Below are 27,297 nucleotides of genomic sequence, written 5' to 3'. Positions count from 1 at the left end.
TCTACAGCTGGTGGTAAGCCAGTGCTATCTACTGCCTTACAGCTGGGTTATAAATCTAAATCTCCATGAGAATTCAAGAGATTCTCAACAAAATTACACCAGTTTATTGTAAGCCTAAATGCCAGAAAGTACTTTAGTATGAGATTGTAGTATCATGAAGTCTAATATCCAGTACTCAATGACAGTATCACAGCCTCATGAGGATTGGCCAGTTACTGCTTTCCCTACGTCGGTTTCTAGGCGTGCTTGGTTGGCTTAATCAGTAGAGCATGTGATTTTTGATCTCGGGTTGTGAGTTGAAGCCCCACATTGGGTGCAGAGTTTACATTAAAAAAAAATACTTCTAATAGTGTTTGAGGCAGCTTACAGTTAAAGATGAAGATGCCATATATTAGTATATGCATTATACAGCGAAGTATTCCAAGATTTAGGAGCTCAAAATAACACATTTGTTTTCTTACAATTTCTATGAGGCAGAAATAAGGGCACGGCTTAGGTGGGTCCTTTGCTATAGGGTTTCAAGACTGATGTCAGGGTATCATCTGGGGTTGCAGTTCTATTTGAAGGTTCCACTGGGGCAGGAGCTACTTCCAAGTTCACTCATATGGTTGATGGTAGGATTTAATTCCTTGAAGGCTCTGTGATCAGCTTTTGGATACAGTTCCTTGCTGGCTGTTGGCAAACTACCCTCACTTTTTTCCATGTGAGCCTTTCCATAGGGCAGTTCACAACAGGACTGTTGGCTTCATTAAAGTGAGCATGGGAGAGAAAATGCTACCAGGATGGAAGTGGCAGTCTTTTGTAAACTAACCGTCTGAATCAACAAAGAATATCAAAAAAATACAATTCTTTGGGACTATATCAAACTAATAAGCTGTACAGCAAAGGAAATCGTTGACAAAATGAATGGGAGAAAATATTTGCAAATTATACATCTGATAAAGTGTTAATGCCTAAAATATATAAGGAATTCATATAACTCAATAGCAGAAAATCAAACATCCAATTAAAAAATGGGCTGAGGATCTGAGTAGATAGGCATTATTCCTTTTTTTTAAAAGATTTTATTTATTTATTAGAAAAAGAAAGAGCATGAGTGGAGGAGGCAACAAACGGAAAAGCAGGATACCCTGCTGAGTAGGGAGCCCAACTTGGGACTCAATCCCAGAACCCTGGGATCATGACCTGAGCTGAAGGCAGACACTTAACCAACTGAACCACCCAAATGCTCCAAATAGACATTTTTCCATAGGAGACATGCAGATGGCGAATTGGTACAGGAAAAAATACTTAACATCACTGATACCAGGGAGATAGATGCACATCAAAACCACAGTGAGATACCATTTCACCCATATTAGAACGGCTAATATAAAAAAGACTAGAAATGACAGTTGTTGGCTAGGATGTAAAGAGAAGAGAACCCTTGCGCACTATTGCTGGGAATGCAAATTGGAGCAGCCACTATGGAAAACAGTATGAAAGCTCCTAAAATAAAAAGTAAGAATGGACCTACCTTATGATCCAACAGTTCCACTTCTGGGTGTTTGAAGAAAATGAAAGCACTAACTTGAAAAGTTATATGGACCCTATGTTCTTTGAAGCATTACTTCTAATAGCCAAGATACGGAAACAACCTAAGTTTCCCTTGCTGGATGAATGGATAAAGATGTGGTATTTATACAGTGGGATATTATTCAGATACACACACACACACACACACACACACACACACGATAAGATCTTCTCATTTATGGCAAAATGAATGGACATAGAGGACATCATGTGATATGAAGTAAGAGAAAGACAGACGTGTGATTTTACTTACGTATGGAACTTAAAAGGCAAAAAAAACCCCAAAAACAAGCTCATAGAGCAGATTGGTATTTGCCTTAGGTGATGGTGAGGGGTGGTCAGAATAGATGGAGGAGGTCAGAAAATATAAACTTGTGGTTATAAATAAATCCTAGGATAGAATGTATAGCATGGTGACTGTTGCTGATAATACTGTTTGTGTATTTGAAAGTTGCAAAGATAGTATATCTTAAAAATCTCCGTCTGAAGAAAAAAGGTTTTGGGGCATCTGGATGGCTCAGTTGGTTAAGTGACTATTGATTTTGGCTCAGATCATGATCTCTTAATCTCATGAGATTAAGCCCCACGTTGAGCCTGCTTAAGATTCTCTCTCCCTCAGCTCACTACCTCTTTAAAAAAAAAAAAAGTTTTTTTGTAATAATGTAAGGTGTGTGATGTTAAATAGACTTACTGTGATCATTTTGCAGTATACACAAATATCAAATCATGTACATCTGAAACTAGTATAATGTTACATGTCAACTATACTTGAATTAAAAAAGGAAATAGCCTATGGGAAGCAGCTACTAATGATTAGTTAACTGTGATGTATTAGAATGAAAAAGATAATTAGGACAGAAAACACTGATTTTTATTTTGAAGTATAGTTGACATAGTGTTATATATTTCAGGTGAACAATGTAGTGATTTAATAATTCTGTATATTATGCAGTGCTCACCAAAGTTACCATATGTTATTAAGTGTTATTGATTATATTCCCTGTGCTGCACTTTTCATCTCTGTTCCTTATTTATTTATTTATTTATTTATTTTTCTTCTTTTTTTTATTGAGGTATAATTGACACACAATATATTAGTTTCATGTATGCACCATACTGGTTTGATATTTTAAGCATTGCAAGTTGATCCTCACAAGTCTTGTTATCCGATAATTATTTTGTAAGTGGAAGTTTGTATCTCTTAATTCCTTACACCTATTTGGTTCATCAACCCACCCCTCTTCCCTCTGACAACCACCAGTTCTCTGTTTGTTTCTGTTTTGTTGTTTTGGAAAACACTGATTTTTATGAAAGATTTATACACTTACAAGAAATCTGGAGGGTTAAAACAGACAAAAAATTGAGCTCATTTATTTACCAGCAAGGGAAATGAAAATGGGTTAATGGAGTTGAAGGTCTTTTTTTTTTTTTTTTTTAATTTTTATTTATTTATTTGACAGAGAGAGAAATCTCAAGTAGGCAGAGAGGAGGCAGGCCGAGAGAAGGGAGAAGCAGGTTCCCTGCTGAGCAGAGAGCCCGACGTGGGGCTTGATCCCAGGACCCTGAGACCACGACCCGAGCCGAAGGCAGAGGCCCAACCCACTGAGCCACCCAGGTGCCCCATGGAGTTGAAGATCTTGAACAGTGTTACATTGCCTTTTCTGCCTAACAGTTTCCTGGCCAGTATTGATACTTTGAGAAAAAGATAAATAAAATTTAAGTTTAATTTGTTTTGTTCAGTAGCCAAAATAGATGCATTCTTAGTTTAAACATTTTTTGAATTACTAGTGAATCCACTCATAAAGACCTGGAGTGTCTTTTATCCTTTCTTAATGAATATGAAATAATGAGTTAAATTAAAGCCTTTTCCGTAAACCAGTGCATCTTGAAATACTTGGCAAAAAACTCCCAAGTTATCAGAATTAAAATCTTATCACTGCCCAGACTACTTTTAGAATCTCTCAACAAATATTTCCAGTTCAGTTGCTTCTCGTTCCTGTTTTATTTTGAATTACCAGAGTAACTTTATTTATAGACTTAATATGTTTAATGGCTGTGATTCTGCCAAGAAGAGTATTCAAAGAGATAAATTTTAGGGGCACCTGGGTGGCTCAGTGGGTTAAAGCCTCTACCTTCGGCTCAGGTCATAGTCCCTGGGATCCTGGGTCCTGGGATCAAGCCCTGCAATGGGCTGTCTGCTTAGCAGGGAGCCTGCTTTCCTGCTCCCTCTCTGCCTGCCTGCCTCTCTGCCTACTTGTGATCTCTGTCAAATAAATAAATAAAATCTTTAAAAAAAAATAAAGAGATCAATTTTAAATTGAAGGGATCTTTAAAAAAATTTTTTTTTAATTTTTTTTAAAGGTTTTATGTATTTATTTGACAGAGAGAGTGAGCACAGGCAGATAGAGTGGCTGGCAGAGGGAGAAGCAGGCTCCCTGCTGAGCAAGGAGCCCAATGTGGGACTCGATCTCAGGTGGCTGGGATCATGACCTGAGCTGAAGGCAGCTGCTTAACCAACTGAGCCACCCAGGCATCCCTAAAGATTGTTTTAAAAATAAGAAGTATTGGGGTGCCCGGGTGGCTTAGTTGGTTAAGCATCTGACGGTTGATCTCAGGGTCATGAGTTCAAGCCCCATGATGGATCCTACTTAAACAAGAAAGGAAGTATCAATAATAATAATAATGATAAATAAATAAAAATAAGTATTACCAAAATAAATTTCCTGTAATATTGTCACTTAAAAAAAAAAGTTTAGTCTCTCCAACTACATTGTGAACTTGATGGCAAATACCACCAAGGGTTCTGTGGTCTTTTAACTAGTTTAATTTTAACAATACTCTCATTTTAGAGATGGGAAAACTCAGGCAGAAAGTTAAGAAAGTGAATTTCATGTGTCTAGTAATTGTTCAAGCTGAGATTTGAATCTAGGCAGTCAGTTCTGTACTGAGTCTGGGCTTGCTAGGTGTCTAACAAGGACTTAGTAGGAGCTGTTTTTGTTTTTTGTTTTTGTTTTTCTTAATAGGGAATTTGATTGCTGTGGTGTCAAATAACCTAGAGTAGGTGTGTGTTTTTATTTATTTATTTAAAGATTTTATTTATTTGACAGAGAGATATCACAAGTAGGCAGAGGCAGGCAGAGGGAGGCGGGGGTGGGGGGGAGGAGGGAAGCCGACTTCCTTTTTGAGCAGAGAGCCTGATGTGGGGCTTGGTCCCAGGACCCGGAGATCATGACCTGAGCTGAAGGCAGAGGCTGAATTCACTGAGCCACCCAGGTGCCTGGGTATGTGTTTTTAAATGAGCTGTAACTCCTGAATTGGCAGAGTGATCAGAGATTGGACTTTACATGGGGAGGTTTTTAGTGAATGTAGGAGAGGTAAGAGATCCTGTTTTCACCACTTGAGGACTTTTTGTCTCTTTGGTGTTCAAGAAGCAATTTTTTCTGTTACTTTGGAGCTTGAAGTTGAATTAGGAAGTTTCATAAGTATAGTACAACATAGAAAGTGGTTAATGTCATCAGAGACACAGATCATAGAGACATGGTGTCAGAGTGAGGTGACCTAGAGCGTCCCATACCTGCTTCTCAGTGTGTCCAGGAGCCAGCTGTGCTTCACCTGCATGTACTCTAGACCAGTGGAATTAGTCTGTGTTTTAACCAGATCCCCAGGTGATTTGTATTCCATGAAAACTTGAAGCATCAATCTGTTCCACTTCTATCACTTCACAGAGCCTGAAGGATGACGTAATTTAACTAGTTAGTGGTAAAGCCAAGACTTGAGCCCAGAGCCCTGGGTTCATGGTAGGGGTGGATCTGCACTTGCCATGCATAGTTAGGAGGTACTTTGAAATTTCAGAGCAGGTTTGTCTCTTATGTATGGCTTCTTGCAACGCTCAGAAAGGTTAAGGCACTTATAGATGGACCCCTTTCTTTATTTTTCATTTACTGCCTAGACTTAGAGTCTTGTGCCACTTGCTTTAACTAAATTATCAGAACACATAGAGAAATTGTGTTGATTATAACTTAGCTTTCTTCATGTAGATTCTTTTCCCAAAAGATCTGTACCACTTCTGGGTACTATAAAATAACTCCTGGTTCAGAGCACATTTTTTTTTTGCTCAGCTAAAAGTATTTTAAGCCCTTAGCCATTTCTTTTACCTGTTATTATTTTCAGGAATAAATTGAGAGTTAGGAGGAAAGTTTTATTATTATTTGAGGAATAAAAGTCTCTGAAACAGTTGAAATGAATGATCATGCTTTTAAAGAGTGTCGCTGGGTCTTCCTTACAAAAATAGAAGGGAAAATGTAAACAGCAAGCATTGCTGAGTGCTGTTTTCTACTTTTGTTTTCACCTCTGTTTTACATTGAGTATGATTTGCAAACATGCCCAGAATATTTCTAATCTCAATTGCAAAACCGAATTCTCTGAAGTATTTTTATGAGGCATCTGTGGCACAGGTTTTTTTTTTTTTTTTTTAAATTTTATTTTTTAAAAAGATTTTATTTATTTATTTGACAGAGAGAGAGAGAGTGAGAGTGAGTGAGTGTGTGTGAGAGAAGGAACACAAGCAGAGGGAGTGGGAGAGGGAGAAACAGGCTTGCCGCTGAGCAGGGAGCCCGATTCGGGGCTCGATCCCAGGACCCCGGGATCGTGACTGAGCCGAAGGCAGATGCTTAATGACTGAGCCACCCAGGTGCCTCCGTGGCACAGTTTTTGAAAAGCATTCAAGATAAATCACTTTACACCTGACAGAACAGATTTGCTTTTTGTCTTCTTAAAACCTTGAGGGAAAGGGGCACGTGACTGGCTCTGTTGGAAGAGCATGTGATTGTTGATCTCGGGGTTGTGAGTTCAATCCGCACATTGGGTATAGAGATTACTAAAGAAATGAAGTTGAACAGTTTCTTTTTTTTAAAATTGTGGTTAAGTACACATAGCATACAATTTACTCTCTTTATCATTTTTTACTCTCTTTATCATTTTTTAAGTACAAAGTATAGTAGCAAGTATATTCACTTGTTGTGCAGCAGGTCTCCAGAACTTTTCACCTTGCAAAACTGAAACTCTGCACCTTCAACAACTGCTCAGTTTTCTCTTCTGCCACCCTCAGCAACCATTTCACCTTGTTTTTATGAGTTTGACAGCATTAGATACTCACATAAATGGGATCATACAGTATTTGTCTTTTTGTAACTGTTTATTTTATATTTTATTATTAGCGTAATGTCCTCTTTGTAGCATGTGTCACCCATGTTGTAGCATGTGTCAGAATTTACTTCCTTTGCAAGGCTGAATACGAATTCCTGTGTGTGTGTGTATGTATGTATGTGTGTGTGTGTACACACACATGCATGGATGTCGCATTTTGTTCCTCATTGATCTATTGATGCACATTTGGGTTGATTCACCTTTTGACTATTCTGATTAATGCTGCTGTGAATGTGTGTGTAGAGTGCTTTTCATTTTTTTTCCCCAAGAAGCTTTGCTAAATCATTTGTTTGTTAATGTGAGAAAAACTACAGTAGTTAGAAGAATTGCACTGATATTTCTGTCTGTCTTCTTGCCTGCTAATATATAACCTTAGGTAAGATATATGGCCCTTGGGAGTCTGCTGGGCCTTCTTATGTCAGAAAGGGAGTCTTGGAAAGTTGCAGGAATTCTTTTTTTTTTTTTTTTAAGATTTTATTCATTTATTCATGAGAGAGAGAGAGGCAGAGGGAGAAGTAGGCCTCCTAGGGAGCAGGGAGCCGGGAGCCGGATGTGGGACTCATCCCAGGACTCTGGAATCATTATCTGAAATGAAGGCAGACACTTAAACAACTGAACCCCCCAGGCACCCATTTGCAGGAATTCTTAAAGTGTAGCACAGATTCAGAGAGGCCAATGACTACTTACTAATCCATTTTCCTTTACATTTCCTTTCGTCATTTGCTTTTGGGAGTTCTGAGTTTATCTTTGTTGATTTGGTCAGTGGTTCTTGAGAAGGAAATCACTGTAATATTAAATATTTGTATAGTTAATTCTTCAGCTGTACAGTGTACAGATTTTTATCTTAAAAACAAAAAGTCAATGTAATGTTGGAAGGGAAGAATGAGTTGATATAAGAGAAGCTTGGCTTTTCTGTAAGTAGTTTCCTGATTATAGTTGTTGAATGATACAAACTAGTGAAAGATCTGCAAGATGATTTTTGTTTTGAAAGGAGATTGTTAAAAATCAAGTAAATACACATTTTAGATAACAATCTGTGATTGAACTCTTCATTAATCTCTGAATAGTGGAAAAATGTGAGTCACTGAAGGAATTAAGTGCCTGGTGTGAAACTTAATGGTTTATGGGTAGAGTTGAGAAAAGTTGCCAGTCCTTTCAGCTCAAGGAGCTATCCACTAGATTTCTCACCGATGTAGCCGTACTGGTTTGCTATATGGCAAAAAAGGGTATCATTTATCTTGTCAAAAAAATTTTTTTTAAGTCAAGTCTTTTTATAATTTAGAGGAATTTCGGAATGTTTGTCTTCTAGGCTCATCAACAGAGCAGACGAGCAGATCGTTTATTAGCTGCAGGGAAATACGAAGAGGCTATTTCTTGTCACAAAAAGGCTTCCGGTGAGTATTTTTCTAAAGAAATACTGAGTCTAAAACTGGAGTGCAGTTTTTTTTCTCCAGCATCTCTCAACAGTATATTCAGAACGAAAGTCACAATAGTAAAGATGTGTTGTTACCCTGCATATACAGCGTTGACACTACTGGCCCATGAGAACATTGGTTTGGATTACTGTTCCAGTGAGTATGTTGGATTTCCCAGTTCTTCCTAATCTAGTCTTCCTAAACCATGAGGGTTCCATATGCCATATTATTGGTAAATGACTCTGGACACAGGTTTCTGAATCCAAAGGTTCCCTTTTCTTTGTTTGTTATTTTGTGAGTCAAGTGATGAAGTTTATTAAGTGAAGACACAGAAAAAGCTCTCAAGAGTGAGAGGGGTCCTGACAGGGTTGCCCTGAATCCAAAGATTCCTAAAGGTAAATGTGCTTGCAAGGAGTCTACCTGTTTATCTTAGTTGTTAGGGAAAATGGATTTCAAATAGTTAGCTGTTTTGGGTTATGAAAGTAATAACTGAATTAATTTTAACCAATCAGTTTTCACTGAATTTCTGTTTTCTAAGATGCTGATGACACTCTTTCTTTAGCTTCTTTCTGAGTATTTCATCTGTACATTCATGCCTATGGTATTTGCTGCTGATTGCTTTCTTTTCAGTGTGAAATTTAGGATTAATAACTTCTCATCAAACTGTTATTTTATCCCAGTCAGTTGTACAGTTCAGCATATGTTGAACTCAGAAAAAGATCTTTGGGGTCTGTTTTGTAAAGACTGGTTTCTCGTGGCTGGTTAACAAACCTAGAAGCTTTGGGGAGGGAGTGTTCTACTCATGCTGCATTCAAAATAGGCCACCTTTCTTAGAGAAAGTCCTGTAGTCTTTCTGGTGGAGGAAGACACTTTTTTTTTTTCCTTTCAGGCTGCTGTGTTGATTAAAGCCATGTTGTTTCTTGGCAGAGTGTACCCCTCCAGTGTTGCCTTAGTGCTGAAATACAGACCACACAGTGGACTCCGGTTTGAATAAGTTCTTTTATGTCATTGGTTTTTGCCTACACACCTATGATTTTCAGAGAAAATTTTAGGCCTTGTTTTTAAAGAATAAGTTTTGCCACTGAAGTGTATTCCTTAAGCAGTAGGGTTGATTGCATAATACATACCCTGTAAGTGTTTGTTAATGAATTTTTATGGTGAGTTTTATGGAGAGCTTTTTTTTTTTTTTTAAAGATTTTATTTATTTATTTGTCAGAGAGAGAGCGAGCGAGAGCGAGCATAGGCAGACAGAGTGGAAAGCAGAGTCAGAGGGAGAAGCAGGCTCCCTGCGGAGCAAGGAGCCCGATGTGGGACTCGATCCCAGGACGCTGGGACCATGACCTGAGCCGAAGGCAGCTGCTTAACCAACTGAGCCACCCAGGCGTCCCTTATGGAGAGCTTTTATACAAAATTAAACTTGGTAGCTAGTACTCTTTAAATCTTTCATAAACCATATTTTGTTGTGAATCAAATTGTTAAATTTATAGTCACCTCACAGAAAAGACAATGTACTATACTGTTTAAAAAAAACAAAACCATTGTTGTGTGTGGTATGCCTGGGTGGCCCAGTTGGTTAAGTATTTGCTTTCGGCTTAAGCCATGTGGGATTGAGCCCTGCATTGGACTCCCTGCTCAGCGTGCTCTTCTCTTCTCCCACAGCTTGTGCGTGCTCTCTCTCTGTCAAATGAATAAATAAAATATTATTTAGAAATGTTGCGGATGAATGCCACTGACATAAATACATTTGATTAAATAACCCACAGTGGTTGTGGTTACATGTATATAAAATACAATACAGTGGAGTGACCAGCATATGTTGTGCATTGAGCAGTAGGAGATTCTGAGTATATAAAAGGTAGAAAAGTCTCCTTCGTTCCTAACCTATATCCCTGTCTTTATCTGTGAAGTTAAGACTGATGTTGGGCTTTACACGCCTCTCTCTGCTTTCTCAGTATCTGCATTCTGCGACATCTCAAGGAGTAGTAGAAAAGATAAAGGCAGCCTTTTGAATCCCATTAGCCCTAATTAGGGAGGTAGAATTTTTTTTTTTTTAAAGATTTTATTTATTTATTTGTCAGAGAGAGCGAGTGAGAGCAAGCACAGGCAGACAGAGTGGCAGGCAGAGTCAGAGGGAGAAGCAGGCTCCCTGCTGAGCAAGGAGCCCGATGTGGAACTTGATCCCAGGACGCTGGGATCATGACCTGAGCTGCAGGCAGCTGCCTAACCAACTGAGCCACCCAGGCGTCCCTAGGGAGGTAGAATTTAAGTGTGATTAGTTAATCCCGCTGAACTGATTTGATTTGGAGTTCAGACTTGGTTAAAAATAGCCTTGTGTTTTAGAGTGGAGTTGTGAATATAATGCTAGTTTGAAAATTGATGTGTTTAAGGGTGCCTGGGTGGCTTAGTTGGTTAGAATTCTTGGCTTGTAGTCTTACGTAGTCCACTTCCCTAAGGGGTTTTGTTTTTTTCATAAATAATGAAAAGGGCAAATTTTATTTATAAATAAATTTATATTTTGTTTTTAAGTGAACTCTACACCGAACATGGGGCTGTAGTTTAAAACCCTGAGATGAAGAGTCAAAAATTCTACTGACTGAGCCAGCCAAGTACACCTTAAAACCCAAATTTTATTTTATTAATTTTTTTCAAAGATTTTATTTCTTTGTGAGAGAGAGAGAGAGCACAAGTGAGCACAAGCAGGGGGAGAGCAGGGAGAGGGAATAGCAGGCCTCCCGCCGAGCAAGGAGCCCGATGTGGGACCCTTTCTCATGACCCTGGCATGCGACCTGAGCTGAAGGCAGTTGCTCAACTGACTGAACCATGCAGGTGTCCCAAGACCCAGATTTTAAATTGAAGCATGGGACATTCTTTAAGTGACAGTATGACTTTTGTTGATTCTTTTGCACTTTGGAAACTCAGTGTCTTTGGGTATCCTCTGCTGTCATGTTACGGTTTCAAGGTTCTACAGGGGTGGTCCAGTTGGTCTAAGCTTGGTTTTTAGAAACTTCCATTTGTTTATAAAGTGAATTTAAAGCAAACTGTAGTTCGCATAGGGACACAAATGTTTGCAGACATAATAGGAAGTTTAGGGAAGTTCATCCACACTGTATCAGACTAGTAGATGAAATGTCTCAACACCCTTAAACATGAAGAAAAAAAAAAACGGTCTATATGCAGCTATTCAGACTTACTATAGGAATAAAAGGCAGAAAAGTTGAGGATAAAAATGTTAAGTATGGCTACAGCAAAGGCTACAGAACCAACTGTTTTCTGTTGGGGAGAGACCATCCAGTTAATTCTTTATCATAAAGACTGGTGGAACCTGGTAGACAATAAAATCATTAAAATATTTGAATTAAGACGAAAGAAACATCGCATTGTAGTATCTGCAAGAGGCAAAAAGGAACTTAATGTAGGGATGAGAGATACTGAAAAGTTTATAGTAAGCAAGAAATAAACAAAATGGAGACTGTGTGTGATTTATTATTATAATACTTGTCATTTATACTGTTTTGTTCCAGATAGTATATAAAAGGCCTTGAGAGGAATACAGCAAAATAAAAAATGTAATTAAAAATAAGCAGATGAGGAATCCACAGAAGGATAAAACGAGGACTGCCTGGAAGCATAGTTCGCAAAATGCACCATGAGTTCTTGCTTATTTGATAGAAGGAGCACTTGGCTTTGAGCTTTCTAGAAGATATGTGAGAGAGGAAAACTAGGGATTTTTACAGTTACTTTTTATATCCAAGTCAATTAAGTCACCCAGGAACTGATCCTAAGGTCAGAGAGAAGTTGATTGAATTACTGAACATTTATGGTCTTCATAAAAGACATTATACTATCCTCAGCAACTTGCTTACAATAAATAAGTCAACAAGTTCTTACGGCTCTTAACTACCTGATTCATGGTAGGTTGATGGGATAGCTCAGAAATAATTCAGTAAAAGTAGTTCTGTAGGAGGCCAAAATGATATAGTCTAGGTATTCATGTGGGTAAAAAGACACTATTAACCAGTTTTTTGATATTTTTGTGATCAAAATGGGTAATAGGGTTTTGATAGGTTCTTGTTTCATTTTAATGCTTCGTGATTCTATATTTCTGATTAGGCTATCCGTACTTTCTTAATTATGAAGTCTATAAGGATTTTGAAGAACAGACCCCTTCAGGACGGGTAGAGAGTATCTACAGTTGGTTACCACTTCTTCTTGGAGAAGCTAAGAATCCTATCTTCAAATACCCACCTCGTTTATTTTCAGGAACAGGATAACTATTTAGCAGAATTACTTCTAAAACCAGTTCTTTTTGTCATAGGAGTACTTAAGCTCTTCCTTTGGCCTGTTGATTATAAGATTATGAACTCATATTAATATGCCTTTTTTTTTTTTTAAACCAGCATACCTTTCTGAAGCCATGAAGCTCACACAGTCTGAGCAGGTGAGATAGTTTCTTAATATTTTTGTGGTAAGGGTTAGAGGGATTTTCTTGTGGGGACTTGAACTGTATATAAAATAAAATACTGTGGCCCCTTGGGTGCCTGGGTGGCTCAGTGGGTTAAGCTGCTGCCTTCGGCTTGGGTCATGATCTCAGGGTCCTGGGATCCAGCCCCTCGTCGGGCTCTCTGCTCGGCAGGGAGCCTGCTTCCCTCTCTCTCTGCCTGCCTCTCTGTCTACTTGTGATCTCTGTCTGTCAAATAAACAAATAAAATCTTAAAAAAAAAAAAAATACTGTGGCCCCTTTCAGAACACTGTTGTCCAAAATACGTTTAAGATGGAAAAGAGAAGAGTACTTCAGAAATTAAAACTCAGTGAACTGCGGTCAGTGTCCCAGACATGGCATGCAGAAACTTCTGTTTTCTCTTTGTTACTCCTAGATCTCGGGTCACTAAATGTGTTCCCTAGAGACTTCTGGGGCCTTTCCTGAGTATTGACTCATGGAGAGTAAGCAGGTCTGGTCAAGCGGAAACCAGTTGGCCTCCCCTTTGCATGCCAAAGATAATTTAAATCTGAATTTGTCTTTTACTGAATTCCTAAGCAGTTCTGGTACCTTTAAATTTTGTTTCACTAATGGCTTTAAATTTCTTCTGTGTTTGGGGAGGGCCTACCTAGGTTTTGAAAATACCTTTATCCAAAGATGATTTTCTGATTATAAAAGTGACAGGGTACATAGGAGGTACTCAGTAGTGTTTGTCTAATTGAATTAAGGAGATCCGTTCTGTAAGAGGATATCAGTGGGCAGGGAAAAAAATACCACTTTCTCAGACTGAACCAAGAGAACCTAAAAGTTATGTTCTATTCTATGCTCTTCCCTTTGAATGTATAGAACTGCTCATGTTAGCCATGTAATATAAACATACACGGAGCCTCCTTAACCCCATTAATAAAAAGGGATTTTAGCTGGGGCGCCTGGGTGGCTCAGTCAGTTAAGTGTCTGACTTTTTTTTTTTTTTTTTTTTTAAAGATTTTATTTATTTGTCAGAGCACAAGCAAGGGGAGCAGCAAGCAGAAGAAGCAGATTTCCTTTTGAGCAAGGAGCCTGACCTGGGACTCGATCCCAGGACCCCAGGATCATGACCTGAGCCAGAGGCAGACACTTTAACCTACTAAGCCATCCAGGTGTCCCTGAAGGTCTGACTCTTGATTTCAGCTCAAGTCATGCTCTCAGGGTCTTGGGATTGAGCCTCACTGTGGGCTCTGCACTCAGCCTGAAATCTGCTTAGAGATGCTCTCTCTCCTTCTCCTCCTTCCCCCCTGCTCTCTAAATCTCTCTCTCTCTAATAAATAAAATAAATCTCTGAAAAGATCTTAACTAGTTGTAGAATGAATGTTTAAAGAGGAAAGTTTTCTAATTTTAAACTAAGTACAAATGGCGTTTCAGAGAGGTCAGGCCATTCAAAAAAAGTCTTACTCAATGTGTTGATTTGGAAAGGACTTCTGACTTTCTGAATGAATGGGGTTTTGTTTATGAATTTAAAAAAATAACTTATCTAAGGTAGAAAGGCCCAATTATTTTGTTTTTGCTTTTTTGTTTAAAAAATTTTAAAACCTAGCAGAATAGAATTCTCATTGAATCACATTATCATTATTTTTTAGACCATTGTTTTTCTTACTTAGAACTTTTTAAAAGCACCCAGTAAATACTGTTAACAGAATACCAGATAGTATTTTAAACAAAATATTAAAGCTTTTTTTGGTATATTCTACTGTGAATATGTTACCTTTACAAATAGAAAATTGTTAGATTTTCCACAAATACTCATTGACAAAAAAATACAGTATAGAAAATGTGGAAAATACATACTGTTGAGTCTTGAACAACTTGAGGCTTAGCTGTGCCAGCTTCCTTAAATAGTAGAAAATCTGCCTGTAGCTTTTGCTCCCCCTACCCCCCACGCCAAACTTAATTACTAATAGTCTGCTGTTGACCAGAAACCTTAACGATAACATAAACAGTTATTTGCACATACTGTGTATGTTGTGTAATTATATACTGTATCCTTATTACAAACATAAGCTAGAAAAAAGAAAATACTAAAATCACAAGGAAGAGAAAATATGTTAAGAGTACAGTCTTCTATTTGTTTCTGTTGTCTACAAGATTAATTGTCGTTACTGCCAACATCAGTACTGTAGATATTAATATGTATTACTGACAGGAGACATCAAAAATGAAAATGTGAAAAAAACTCATTTATTTACAGGTATAACAATGCATGCATTGATAACGAAGAAGTGTTAGTATTATTGCTTTATGGTAGACTAGCCTGAAAACTGATGTATGAGTCAGTCACTATAGAATATTTATGGTGTATAGTATTACAGTGGTATTGGAAACATTGTTACATTTTTGAAAACCCACTTAACCTGTGATGGTAGGCTAACATGCAGTTTCTCCCATTTATGGGAGAGGTGTACTGAATGGTACTGTAACTCTTTTAGAAGCAAAGGCATAAAACGGTAAGAAAACATTATGCCCATGTAAAGACTGCTTCCACACGTGTCTTGCACTCGGTGTCAGACACAATGAGAACTTCGGCGATGAGGAGGACACAAACTGTCCATACAGTTCTTCCTGCATAGTTAATAGATTTTCACATGAAGCTACTTAAACAAAGGTTAAGTTCGTTAATTATATGGCATGCTGATGAGTTACTACTCTTCATTAAGTGGAAGGAGATCATAAGGTTTTTGCATTACCATCATAAAAGGTGTTTTGTTTTGTTTTTAAAGATTTTATTTATTTATTTGACAGAAGAGTCAGCGAGAGAGGGAACACAAGCAGGGAGAGTAGGAGACAGAGAAGCAGGCTCTCTGGTGACCAGGGAGTCCGATGTAGGGCTCGATCCTAGGATGCTGGGATCATGACCTGAGCCAAAGGCAGATCCTTAACTGACTGAGCCACCCGGGTGCCCTGGTTTTGTTTTGTTTTTTTCTTTCTTTTTTTTTTTTTTTTTTTTTAAAGATTTATTTATTTATTTGACAGAGGAGATCACAAGTAGGCAGAGAAGCAGGCAGAGAGGGAGGAAGGGAAGCAGGCTCCTTACTAAGCAGAGATCCCGATGCGGGGCTCAATCCCAGGACCCCGAGATCATGACCCGAGCCGAAGGCAGAGGCTTTAACCCACTGAGACATCCAGGTGCCCCTTGTTTTGTTTTTTTAATAAGTATTAATTTTAATAAGTATTTATTTGTTCACAAATGAGGTGGTCTGAGCTCAGCTGATCAGTTGTGGGTTGGGGGTGGGGGGCAGCTCTCGTGTAGTCAGACGGTGGCAGCTGGTGATGTTATCTCCAAGGTGGCTTCTTTCTTGTGGCTGGGCTGGGGAGACTTACGGGTCTGAGACAGGCAGAGCTCCTCCGGTAGCACAGCAGTGATATCTTCCCTCTACCCCCCCCTCCTCTTCTCTCTGGTTTTCTGTAATCTGGCCATGTGGCATTTGAAGTTTCCCAGCATGATCCCTCCTGCTCTGTTCCTTGAATTGACCACAAAGGCCCACCCGGGTTTGAGGGGAGGTGTATTAGACTCTGTCTCTTGACTTTTTTTTTTTTTTTTTTAAGATTTTATTTATTTGACAGAGAAAGAAAGCACAAGTGAGGAGAAGCAGGCCCCTCCCCCCCAGCAGGGAGCCCAATGTGGGGCAGGGTGGATCCCAGGACCCCTAGCACTCCGGGATCATGACCCCAGCTGAAGGCAGACTGCCAACGACTGAGCCACGCATGTGCCCTCTCTTTACTTGTTTTAAAACCACCACACTGGGGCTGTGCTGCCCTGGTTGGTCCACACCCCAGCTTTGCCTTTTGGCTATGTGATCTTGAGCATGTTCCTGAGAGTGTCTTTCTCAACTCTCATTTATTTGTTTGTTTGTTTTTAAGTTTGGTTGATAATATAGTGTTATATTAGTTTCAGGTGCACAAGATAGTGATTTGACAATTCTGTGTATTCAGTGCTGACCATAAGTATAGTCCCAGTCTCTCACCATACAGTGTTACTCTAGTATTAATATTGATCGGATTCCCTGTGCTGTACTTTCCATCTCCATGACTTATTTTATAACTGGAAGTTTGTACCTCTTAATCCTCTTCACCTGTTTGTCCCATCAACCCATCCCCCTCTTCCTGTGGTCACCATCATTTCTCTGTATTTGAGTCTGTTTCTGTTCATTTGCTTTTTAGATTCTACCTACAAGTAAAATCATATAGTATTTGTCTTACCTCTCTCTTAATTTGTTTAATGTGTGACCCTCTAGGCCCATCCGTGTTGTCATAGGTAGTAAGATCACATTATTTTTGATGGCTGTGTAATACTCTTGTTATTTACATACACCACATCTTTTTTTTATCCATTCATCTATCCATAGACACTTAGGTGGTTTCATATCTGGGCTATTGTAAATAATGCTGCAGTGAACGTAGGGGTGTGTAGATCTTTTCCAATTAAAAAGTAAACATTTTTCTTTTCTTTGGGTTAATACCTAGTAGTGGAATTACTGGATTGTGTGGTGGTTCTATTTCTTAATTTTTAAGGAACTGCCTCCCTGGTTCCATAGTGGCTCCACCAGCCACGCCAGGAGGGTTCCTTTTTCTCTACATCCTGGCGGGTACCTGCTGTGTCTTGTGTTGTTGATTTTAGCTATTCTGACAGGGGTGAGGTGATACCTTATTATGGTTTTCATTTGCATTTCCCTGAAGGGTAGTGATCTTGAGCTTTTTTTCATGGGTCTGTTGGCTATGTGGATGTCTTTTTTGGAGAAATGCCCATTCATGTCTTCTGCTGATTTTTATTTTTTTATTTTTATTTTTTTTTTTAGGATTTTATTTATTTATTTGACAGACAGAGATCACAAGTAGGCAGAGAGGCAGGCAGGGACAGAGAGCTGGGAAGCAGGCTCACTGCTGAGCAGAAGCCTGATGTGGGGCTAGGATGTGGGGCTAGGATCCGAGGACCCTGGGATCATGACCTGAGCTGAAGGCAGGGGCTTTAACCCACTGAGCCATACAGGTGCCCCTGCCGATTTTTTAATTGGATTGTTTTTTTCATAAAGAGTTTTATGAATGCTTTATATATTTGAATATTAACCCCTTATTGGATTCATCATTTGTGAATACCTTCTCCCACATAGTGTTTCCTTTTCATTTTGCTATAGTTTTGTTTTTTTTTTTTTTAAAGATTTATTTATTTGACAGAGAGAAATCACAAGTAGACAGAGAGGCAGCCAGAGAGAGAGAGAGAGGGAAGCAGGCTCCCTGCTGAGCAGAGAGCCCGATGCGGGACTCGATCCCAAGACCCTGAGATCATGACCTGAGCCGAAGGCAGCGGCTTAATCCACTGAGCCACCCAGGCACCCCTTGTTATAGTTTTTGTTGTGCAAAAGCTTTAATATTTTGATAGTTCCATTTACTTTTGTTTTTGTCATACTTGCTTGAAGAGACAGATCCAAAAAATAATCCCTGAGAGCAGTGTTAAAGAACTTACTGCTTAGGTTTTCTCCCAGGAATTTTGTGGTTTCAGGTCTCACATTTAGGTCTTTAATTCATTTTGAGTTTATTTTTGTAGGTGGTATAAGAAGTCTGATTTCATGCTTTTGCTTGTAGTGGACCAGTTTTATTAAAGAGACTGTCTTTTCCCTATTGTATATTCCTGCCTACTTTGTCATAGATTTACTATATGTGCATTTATTTTTGTGATCTCTGTTCTGTTCTGTTTGGTTTATGTGTCTGTTTTTGTGCCATACCATACCATTCTGATTACATCGCTTTGCAGTGTAGCTAAATCTGGGAGTAGAGTACCACCAGCTGTGTTCCTTTATTTTTTTTTTTTTAAGATTTTCTTTATTTTGAGAAAGAGAAAGAGGGAAGGGAGAGAGCATGAGTGGGGGGAAGGGGCAGAAAGAGAGGGAGAGAGAGACTCCCTGCTGAGCTAGGACATCCCCAACCACCCCCCCCCCCCCCGCAAACTCAGGGAGATTATGACCTGAGCTGAAGGCAGATGCTTAACCACCTGAGCCATCCAGGCACCCTGGTTATAAATTTATTTTTAGGTTTTTTAAATTTTTGATATAACTATAGATGTGACTGTTCTCTTAATTTCTGCTACTTTGATATTAGTGTATAGAAATGTGATGGATTATTGTATATTTTCTGTCTGCAACCTTACCGAAATCATTTATTCTGATACTTTTCTGGTGGCTTTTTATGGGTTTCCTGTATATAGTATTGTGTCATCTGCAAACAGTGATGATTTTACCAGTTTGGATACCTTTTATTTCTTTTTCTTACTGCTGGGGCTAGGACTTTGGTATGAAATTGAGTAAGTGGCAAGAGTTGATACCCTTATCTTGTTCCGATCTTGGAAAACTTTTAGCTTCTAACTGTTGAGTATGATGTTAGCTGTGGGTTTTTCATATATGACCTTTATTAGGTTGAATTATATTCCCTCTAAACTCATTTTGTTGAGAGCTTCTTTATGAATAGAAGTTGAAATTTGTCAAATGCTTTTTCTGCATCTCTTGAGATGATTGTATGATTTATCTTTCATTTTGTTAATGTGGTATATCTGATTGATTCATCTGCAGATATTGACCATCCTTGGATCCCTGAAACAAATCTCACTAGATGGTGGTGTGGTGGATGATCCTTTTAATGTGTTGTTGATTTGGTTTGCTAATACTTCGTTGAGGATTTTTATATCTGTGTTCATCAGGAATATCAGTCTGTAATTTTCTTTTTTTTCCCTTTTTTTTCCTTTGTCTAATTCAGGTATTAGGATAATGCTGGCCTCATAGAATTTGGAAGCTTTTCTAGCGCTTCTATTTTTTTAATAGGTTTAGAAGGATAGATATTAACTCTTCTTAAAATGTTTGGTAGAATTCACCTCTGAAGTCATCTGGTCCTGGACTTGTTGGGAATTTTTGATTACAGATTTTGTTCAGGTACTAGTAACCAGTCTGTTTAAATTTTTCGATTTCTTCCTGCTTTAGTTTTGGGAGGTTATGTTTCTAGGAATTTATCTATTCCTTCTAGGTTGTCCAGTATGTTGACATGTAATTTTTTGTAGTAGTCTCCTAAAATCTTTTGTATTTCTGTGGTATTAGTTGTAACTTCTCTTTTCATTTCTGATTTTATATATAAGTATCCTCTTTTTTCTTGACGAGTGTTGCTGAAGTTTTATCAGTTCTGTTATCTTTTCAGAAAACCAGCTTTTCGTTTATCTTTTCTGTTTTTTAAAATGTTTCACTTATATTCACTCTGGTCTTTATTATCTCCTTCTATTTACTTTGGGCTTTGTTCTTCGTTTTCTAGTTCTTTAGGTAAAATTTTTCTTGTTTTCGAGGTTGTCAGTATCACTGTTAACTTCCCTTTTGCTTTTGCTCTCAGTCTTTGAACTGTTGTGTTTCATTGCTCCATGCCTTCTTCTGGAGTCCTCTTTTTTATTTATTTATTTTTTAATTGACCTTGCTTAGTAGCATGTTTTAGCTTCCATGTGTTTGTGTTTTTTCCAGTTTTCCTCTTGTAGTTGATTTCTAGTTATATGCTCTGGTGGTGAGAAAAGATGCTTGAAATGATTTCAGTCTTTAAATTCATTGTGGCCTAACATGTCAGCCTTCTTCTGAAGTCTTTTTTGTGTTTGAGAAGAGTGTAATTTGTTGTTTTGGGATGGATTGCTCTACACATATTTGTTAAGTCCATCTGGTCTAATGTGTTTTTCAAGGCCAGTGTTCCTTTATTAATTTTATGTCTGGATGATCTATCTCTTGGTGTAAGTGGAGTGTTCAAATTCCCTATTACTCTACTACTGTCAGTTTCTCCCTTTGTGTCTGTTAATATTTGCTCTATGTATTTAGGTGCTCCTCTGTTGGCTGCATAAATGTTGTCAGGTGTTTTCTCGTTTTTGGATTGATCCCTTTATCATTTGGAATAACTTTTTCCATTCCTCCGTTTTTAGTCTGCGTGTGTCTTTAGGTTTGAAGTCTGTCCTAGGGAACATCTACGTAGGTCTTTTTGTTTTTAATCCATTTAGCCACCCTGCCTGTTTTGATTGGAGCATTTAGTCTGTTTACATTAAACGTAATTATTGGTATATATTTATTGCTGTTAAATTGTTTACTTGTTTTGTAGTTCGCTCTCTTCCCTTGTGATTTACTTTCTTTAGTGTTATGTTTGGATTCCTTTCTCTTTGTGTCCGCTACAGATTTTGGGTTTGTGGTTACTGTGAGGTTCCTATATAATTACATGTGTATAGCTGTCTGTTTTAAGTTGGTGGTCATTTAAATTTGAATGCTTTCTAAAAGTACTACATTTTTATTTACTTTTTCACCCCCGCACATGCACATTTTATATTTTTGACATCTTTTTTATACTTTTTTTTTTTTTAAGATTTTACTATTTGATGGGGTTGGGGCGAGAGGGAGAGAGAGTGTGAGCACAAGCAGGGGGAGCAGCAGCAGAGGGAGAGGGAGAAGCAGGCTGCCTACTGAGCACGGAGCGCTATGTAGGGCTCTGTCAATCCCAGGACACCGAGTGGAAGAGAGGTGCTTAACCATCTGAGCCACCCAGGTGCCCCTATTTTATACCTTGTTGTTTCTGAGTCCCTTAACTAATTATAGTAGATTATGTCAACTTGGGTCTTTTCACCCTCATACTAGCTTCATCAGTGGTTGATCCACTTCCTTTTCTGTGTTTTCCCTTGCTGGCCACATTTTTTTTCTTTCATATATTTTCTTATTTCTAGTTTTGGTCTTTCCTTTTCCATTTAAAGAATTTCCCTTAATGCTTTTTGTAAAACTGGTTTAGTGATGATGAGCTCCTTTAGCTTTTGTCTGTCAGGGACACTCTTCTATCTTTCCTTCAATTCTGAATGATAGCCTTGCTGGATATTTTTGTTTTTTCCCTTTCAGCGTTTTGAATATATTGTGCTGCTCGTGGCCTGCAGACCTTTTGCTTAGAATCCAGCTGATTCTGGAAATGTTTAAATTGTAGATTTAAAACAGAGCAAGCATCCCATACTTCTCAATAACTGAACACTTTCACTCTTTGGCAGAGGATTTGCTAACTGGATTGGATTGTCTTTGTAACAACATCGTATTTTTAGGGTTCAGGATTCAGTAACTGAACACATTGACTTTTCTTTGGCAGAGGATTCCTCTCCTATAGTTACCACCAGAGAGGCCTAGCCTTCCCCGCTTTTGTAACTGGCATCTTGCTGTGATGTCAATGGAGTTGCATTAAACCTGTATAGCGATATTGGGAAAAATTGACACTTTCTGTATTCCAAGTCTTCTGATCCATGAGTGGGGCAGGTGACATCTGCCCTGGGCTCACCTCCCTGTGGTGGCTCAGAGGAGGGCTGGCCTTGGAATGTCACTGGCATCCTGCTGAGGATGCATCCTGACTGCTCCCCTGCTTGCTTGGAGGAGTTCCCTCTTCTTCCCTCCCCATTTGTGACCTTGGCAGGGGGTCACCAGGGGCCCTGAACCCAGGGAATTGGCAGGAAAGCTTTGCACAGACAGGAGCACCAGCCAAAAGCATTTATCTTAAAAGGCCAGAGCCTTTCTGGCGTTTAGATCATCTTGGGATTTAGGGCCTTAATTGGTCCTAAACGGAGTACTAGGAAAATAAAACACGTTCTCCATTTCCTTCCAGATACCATAATTGATTTTATTTGTTAGGATTCTAGTATTGTTACTGTGAATCAGGGCTGTGGTGTTAGAAGACCTGATAAGGTCTTTGGGGGAAAAGAGATGACCACATTTTTGGGCTGTCTTCATGGTGGTGGTCAGAAAAACACAATTCTAGACAGGAGTTTTGCACTTGCTTAAAATTTGTACCATGTGATTTGTGGTCAACGCTGTTAGGGTTTTTTGGTCTACCTCCTGTTTAGTGACAACTTGTCCAATCTGTTGCTTCTACTCTGGAAACCTGAGAATGAAACATGTGGAAATTAACCTGTCTGTGATCACTCTGTTCCAGCTGTGTCCTGCACCTCACTCGGTCACCAAATAAGAGTAGATGTGTTCAGTTACTAAGTAGTACGGGATGCTATTCTAATATTTGCACATTTCACATCAGAACTAGTGTACATTGTGTTTTCATTTCTGAAATTGCCAAACTGTGTTTCCGTGTTGCTCTGCCCGGTTGCCACAGTGGCTCCTGTGGTGGCGGATAGCAGGCTTCACACTGCTGTAGAATGTGATCACTTTGATGGTGACAGTAAAATTGATTTCTATAATAACGTCCCAGCATGTTATTTTATAATTGAGATTATACAGTTTTCATCTAAACCAGAGTGCAAACATCTGTGTAGAAATGATATAAAGTAAAACCACTCTAGACATTAGATGTTGTTACAAAGATGAGGAAAGAGATTTACCAAAAAAATCCCCACAGAAACCTAGCTGGTAATCTTACGGGGATTCCCTTACATGTAACTAGTTGTTTTTCTCTTGCTGTTTTTAAGATTCGCTTTAATTTTTTTTTAAAAATTTAATTTTATTTAATAATTTTTTAGGGTGAGGAGGGGCATAGGCAGGGGGAACGGCAGCCAAAAAAGTGAGTTCCTGTCTCAGCAGGGGCCTAATGTGGGACTCTATCCCAGGACCCTGGGATCATGACCTGAGCGGAAGTCAGACGCTTAACTGACTGAGCCACCCAGGCACCCCAAGATTAACTTGACGTTTTGACAGTTTAATTATAATAAGTCTTGGTATGGATCTCTTTGGGTTAATTTTTTTTAAAATAAAGATTTATTTATTTGACAGACAGAGATCACAGGTAGTCAGAGAGGCAGGCAGAGAGAGGGGGAAGCAGGCTCCCCGCTGAGCAGAGAGCCTGATGCGGGGCTCGATCCCAGGACCCTGGGATCATGACCTGAGCTGAAGGCAGAGGCTTTAACCCACTGAGCCACCCAGGTGCCCCAAGATTAACTTGAATTTTTGACAGTTTAATTATAATATGTCTTGGTATGGATCTCTTTGGGTCAATTTTGTTTGGGGCTTTTGTTTGATTCCTGGACCTGATGTCTGTTTTCATCCCTATGTTAAGGAAATTCTCAGCTCTTTCTTTTTCGTCTTGTTGTAAAATAAAAACTATTTTTAAAACGCTCTATTCCTTTTTTTTTTTTTTTTTTAAATTTCAGGGGTAAAATTTAGTGACTTGTCAGGTGCATGTAACACCCAGTGTTATGATGAGATCATACGTGCCCTCCTTAATGCCTATCACCCAGTTACCCCAACCCCCCCTTATACCTCTCTTAAGTTTGTTTCCTAGAGTTTGGTGTGTCTCATCTTATTTTTCCTTCCCTTCCCCTGTGTTCATGTGTTCTGTTTCTTTAAATTCCACATATGAATGAAATCATAAGGTATTTGTCTTTCTCTGACTTCCTCAGTTAGCATAAAACCCTCTAGTTACATCCACATCATTGAAGATGGCAAGATGTCATTCTTTTGATGGCTGCATAGTATTCCATTGTGTAGAACTATTTCCCATCATCTTTAGCCATATATCAGTGGACATCTGGGCTCATTCCATAGTTTAACTTTTGCAGACATTGTTGTTATTCTCTGTATAAGTTTTCTTAGTGTGCTTTGTTGTCCCAGAGAGCTCTTAAATAACTGTCCTCATCCAAAAGGAGTTTTTCTTTTGATGTTGATTTTGGGTGATTTCTGCCCTTTCAGATTGCAGATCTGTTCTTCTGTATTATCTTACCTGTTTATTCCCAGTAGTGTATTTTGTATTTATTGTATTCTTCTGCTCTGCCTGGCACTTTCTTACATTATGGAGGTATCTCTCTTTGTCTCTTTGTTGACGATTTACGTTCATGCGTTTTTCTCCCAAGTACAGTGAGCATCTTTATGACCATGACTTTCAGCTGTTTATGGGGTAGATTGCTTATCTTTGTTTCATTTAATTGTTTTTCTGAGGATCTGTCTTGTTCTCTCGTTTAGAATGTGTTCTGTTTCCTTATTTTGACTGTCTGTGTGTTAGGGAGTTCACCTTTGTCTTCTGGTCTTGATGGAGTGGCCTTATGTAGATGTCCTGTGGGGCTCTGAAGTGCAGTCCTCCCTAATTCCCCTTATGGCCTACATGGACCCTCTCTTTGTGTAGGGGGGGCCATGACTGCTGTGGGTGGGAGTGGCCTCTGGCCCAGCTGAGGTCTAGTACTTGTTTTGAAAAAATTTGAGGTTCTGTTGAATTGCAAATATAGTATGTAAATTTTAAGTGTTAGTCATTCAGAAAGGATAGGATCTTGGAGTGATATTCATTGGATATTACTAAAGAGACTTAAATGTTAAATGATACCTTTCCTTCTGTGTAATAGGCTCATCTGTCACTGGAATTGCAAAGGGATAGCCACATGAAACAGCTCCTCCTCATCCAGGAGAGGTGGAAAAGGGCAAAGCGGGAGGAAAGGTTGAAAGCCCAGCAGAGCACAGACAGGGAGGCGGCCACCCCGCTGCAGGCATCTCACAGGCCCTCTTCTGAGGATGCCGAGGGCCAGAGCCCCCTTCTCTCTGAGAAATACAGCCCTTCCACCGAGAAGCATCTGCCTGAAATTCAGGGGGTCTTTGACAGGGATCCAGACACACTACTGTTTTTACTTCAGCAGAAGAGTGAGCCGGCCGAGCCGCGCATCGGAAGCAAAGCCCCCAAAGATGATAAGACAATTATAGAGGAGCAGGCGACCAAGATCGCTGATTTGAAGAGGCACGTGGAATTCCTTGTGGCTGAGAATGAAAGACTAAGGAAAGAAAACAAACAGCTAAAGGCCGAAAAGGCCAGACTTCTCAAAGGCCCAGTAGAGAAGGAGCTGGATGTTGATGCTGATTTTGTAGAAAAGTCAGAGCTGTGGAGCCTGCCACCACATTCTGAGACTGCTGCGGCCTCTTCGAGCTGGCAGAAGTTTGCCTCGAACACGGGGAAGGCCAAGGATATCCCCATACCCAATCTTCCGCCCTTGGATTTTCCGTCTCCAGAACTTCCTCTTATGGAGCTCTCGGAGGATATTCTGAAAGGATTTATGAATAATTGAAAATGGAAGGCCATAAAAAAGCTGAGAAGACAAGACAAATAATAGAGTAATACAGTTCATCCAGAAAAAAAAAAAGGGAAAACCACACAGAGGGTAACTGCAGAGATGCGCCGTTGGGGGAGAGGCAGAGGCAGCGCGGGGGCCGGGAAACGCTCACTGTGAAACGCGTCACGTGTCTGATGGGGCGCTTGCGCTAAGGATTCCAGACGGGGCAGACACTAGACTCTCGGAGGCTCACTTTCTCCTGATACAAACCAAATGGCTACCTGGAATAATTTTTCGAGCAGCAGTTATTTTTCTTCAGGGTTAAAATGTATAAAAGTATGTTATGTATAATTAATCTGTAATGCCATAAATGATAATGCAAAACCTAAATAATATGGCGGCCTGAAGGGCCACCTTGTATTTGAAACATGCTTTCTATCATGCATTGACTGTATGCATTTTGTTATGCACATTTCGTTTGTTGAATAGGTGTGCAAGACACACCTTTCTAGATGAAACTCTGTGTGCCACACTTTGCACTACTCATGATATAATGAGAACCTCAAGACTATCAGGAGAAATTTAAATTTCCATTTTATGAAGAAAGGAACCAAATTGTTAGTTATGCTTTTTTTTAAATTACCAGTTTACATAATTAATCAGGGTGCATTTTAAGTTCTAACTTTTTTGTTTATTGTTTAAATGTATCATTTGAAAGTACTAAGGAAGTATCCTTTACTGATGCATGAGTGGAAGTAATGGTAGTTGGCAGTGTTTGATTGTAAGAAGTCAATAAAGTAATTGTGTTTTATACCTTTGTTGAATGTGGTCCGTAGTTGACAAGTTTTGTGTGGCTCCTCTGTTGTCAGTTCTGAATACACATGTGAAGAGATTCAGCCAAACGATTTCTTGGTTTGTTAAAGACGTGCTTCATGATTTTGTTGTCCGTTTCTCTCACGGGGTGGTGAGAGAGAGTAAGGGAGTTGCTGAGGTTTAAATGTGCCCCTCCTCTTGCCCAGCCACACGGGCAGTGCTCAGGCCGCAGGCGCTGTCCCCAGGTCCTCCTGGGCTCCGCTTGGAGCCCTGCACATGTGTACATGCGCCCTTCCTCTGCCACGTCCACCAATATTCCAGGAGCCCGAAGGAAGGGGAGGAGGAAGAGGATGGAAGCGAAACACTTGGCTGCGGGCCCCCTGGGTGTGTTTAAAGCCTAGACTTGGTACGCTGTGTGGAATTGTGGGAGTGCCAGACAGATGGACAGACCACACTGCCTCAGAGACTGCCCTCAGGGACAGTGGGGCCGAGGGGTAGGACTGGGCTCACAAGTTTGGCAATGAAACCGGCAGAAGTAGGATGAGATGAAGTCGAGCTTGCGGAGGCCATGCTTTTATCATGTCTCATCCTGCTGCCGGTGAAACCAAAAATAAATTAACTTCTTAAAACTAAGACTTCTTCCTATTTTGTTCAAGTTACATCAGTTTGTCTGCCTCGGTGTTGTAATATCCCAGATTCAGAATATTGTGCTTGCCTAACGTTCTTCACAAAACTTGAAATTTAAAAGTTTGTGCCCCAGGGTTGCCTGGGTGGCTCGGTGG

General features: G+C 39.4%; 1 protein-coding gene across 1 annotated transcript in view; it reads left to right on the top strand.

Moving 5' to 3' along the window:
* NRBF2 (nuclear receptor binding factor 2) overlaps nt 1-26,513 on the top strand; it is a 35,956-nt gene extending 9,443 nt beyond the window's left edge. The window contains exons 2-4 of the mRNA XM_004765692.3: nt 8,090-8,174; nt 12,593-12,633; nt 25,007-26,513. Coding sequence (XP_004765749.1) covers nt 8,090-8,174; nt 12,593-12,633; nt 25,007-25,717 — 837 coding nt within the window. The 3' untranslated portion in view covers nt 25,718-26,513. The remainder of the gene's footprint in view (nt 1-8,089; nt 8,175-12,592; nt 12,634-25,006) is intronic.
* The last annotated feature ends 784 nt before the right edge of the window (nt 26,514-27,297 follow it).

This window comes from Mustela putorius, unplaced genomic scaffold (genome assembly GCF_011764305.1).
Source record: "Mustela putorius furo isolate JIRA1106 unplaced genomic scaffold, ASM1176430v1.1 tig00003949_pilon_pilon_pilon, whole genome shotgun sequence".
NCBI classification, from domain to species: Eukaryota; Metazoa; Chordata; class Mammalia; order Carnivora; family Mustelidae; genus Mustela; species Mustela putorius.
The sequence above is the reverse complement of the archived record's forward strand: the minus strand, read 5'-3'. Positions and strand labels throughout refer to the sequence as shown.